The 515-nt window shown below is 50.3% G+C and overlaps 1 protein-coding gene across 1 annotated transcript in view; it reads right to left on the minus strand.

Moving 5' to 3' along the window:
* LOC103801717 (dedicator of cytokinesis protein 7-like) overlaps positions 1-515 on the minus strand; it is a gene marked incomplete at its 5' end in the record, with an annotated part of 70,897 nt that overhangs the window by 39,065 nt on the left and 31,317 nt on the right. The window contains 1 exon segment of the mRNA XM_009074139.1: positions 433-515. This exon segment is cut by the window's right edge and continues 27 nt beyond it. Coding sequence (XP_009072387.1) covers positions 433-515 — 83 coding nt within the window.

Here is a 515-nt window from a genome sequence, read left to right on the forward strand (position 1 = left end):
ACGGGAGTAGTAGAGAAATCTGAGCAGGCAATAGAGGAAAAGAGAATTTGGTGTTCAGAGGTAAGAGTGGGTGCAAGGTCAGGGGTGTCAGGTTTGGGGAGACATAACAGAGCTGGGCAGAGGATTTGGCTACTCGCCATGCAAAAAGTGAGGCAGTAAAATCATTCCTATCTTGGGGAGACAAGTCCAGAAGGACTTCTGCCCCAAGCCACCATACATGTGAAAGTACTACTGCAGGATGGGGTCAGAGAGATCAACTCTTTTCAAGGAATGGAGTTTCAGTACTGTCATCAGCAAAAGCTCTTGAGAAGGGGCTGTTAGTGAGGACAACTTTCATAGGGGAAAAAACAACAAAACCTCACTGTTCTTTCCTTCAAGGTTAAGCAAGAGGTGCTGGAGTTGCTGTGAGCCCCTCAGCAGTCCCAGACATACCTTGCTGCCGATGATGGAGCGCACCTCGTCGTCGGGCGAGGTTGGGGTGCCGGAGATGTCTGGGTTGCTGTTGCTGAGGCTCC

Source organism: Acanthisitta chloris, unplaced genomic scaffold, assembly GCF_000695815.1.
Source record: "Acanthisitta chloris isolate BGI_N310 unplaced genomic scaffold, ASM69581v1 scaffold26984, whole genome shotgun sequence".
Classification (NCBI taxonomy): domain Eukaryota; kingdom Metazoa; phylum Chordata; class Aves; order Passeriformes; family Acanthisittidae; genus Acanthisitta; species Acanthisitta chloris.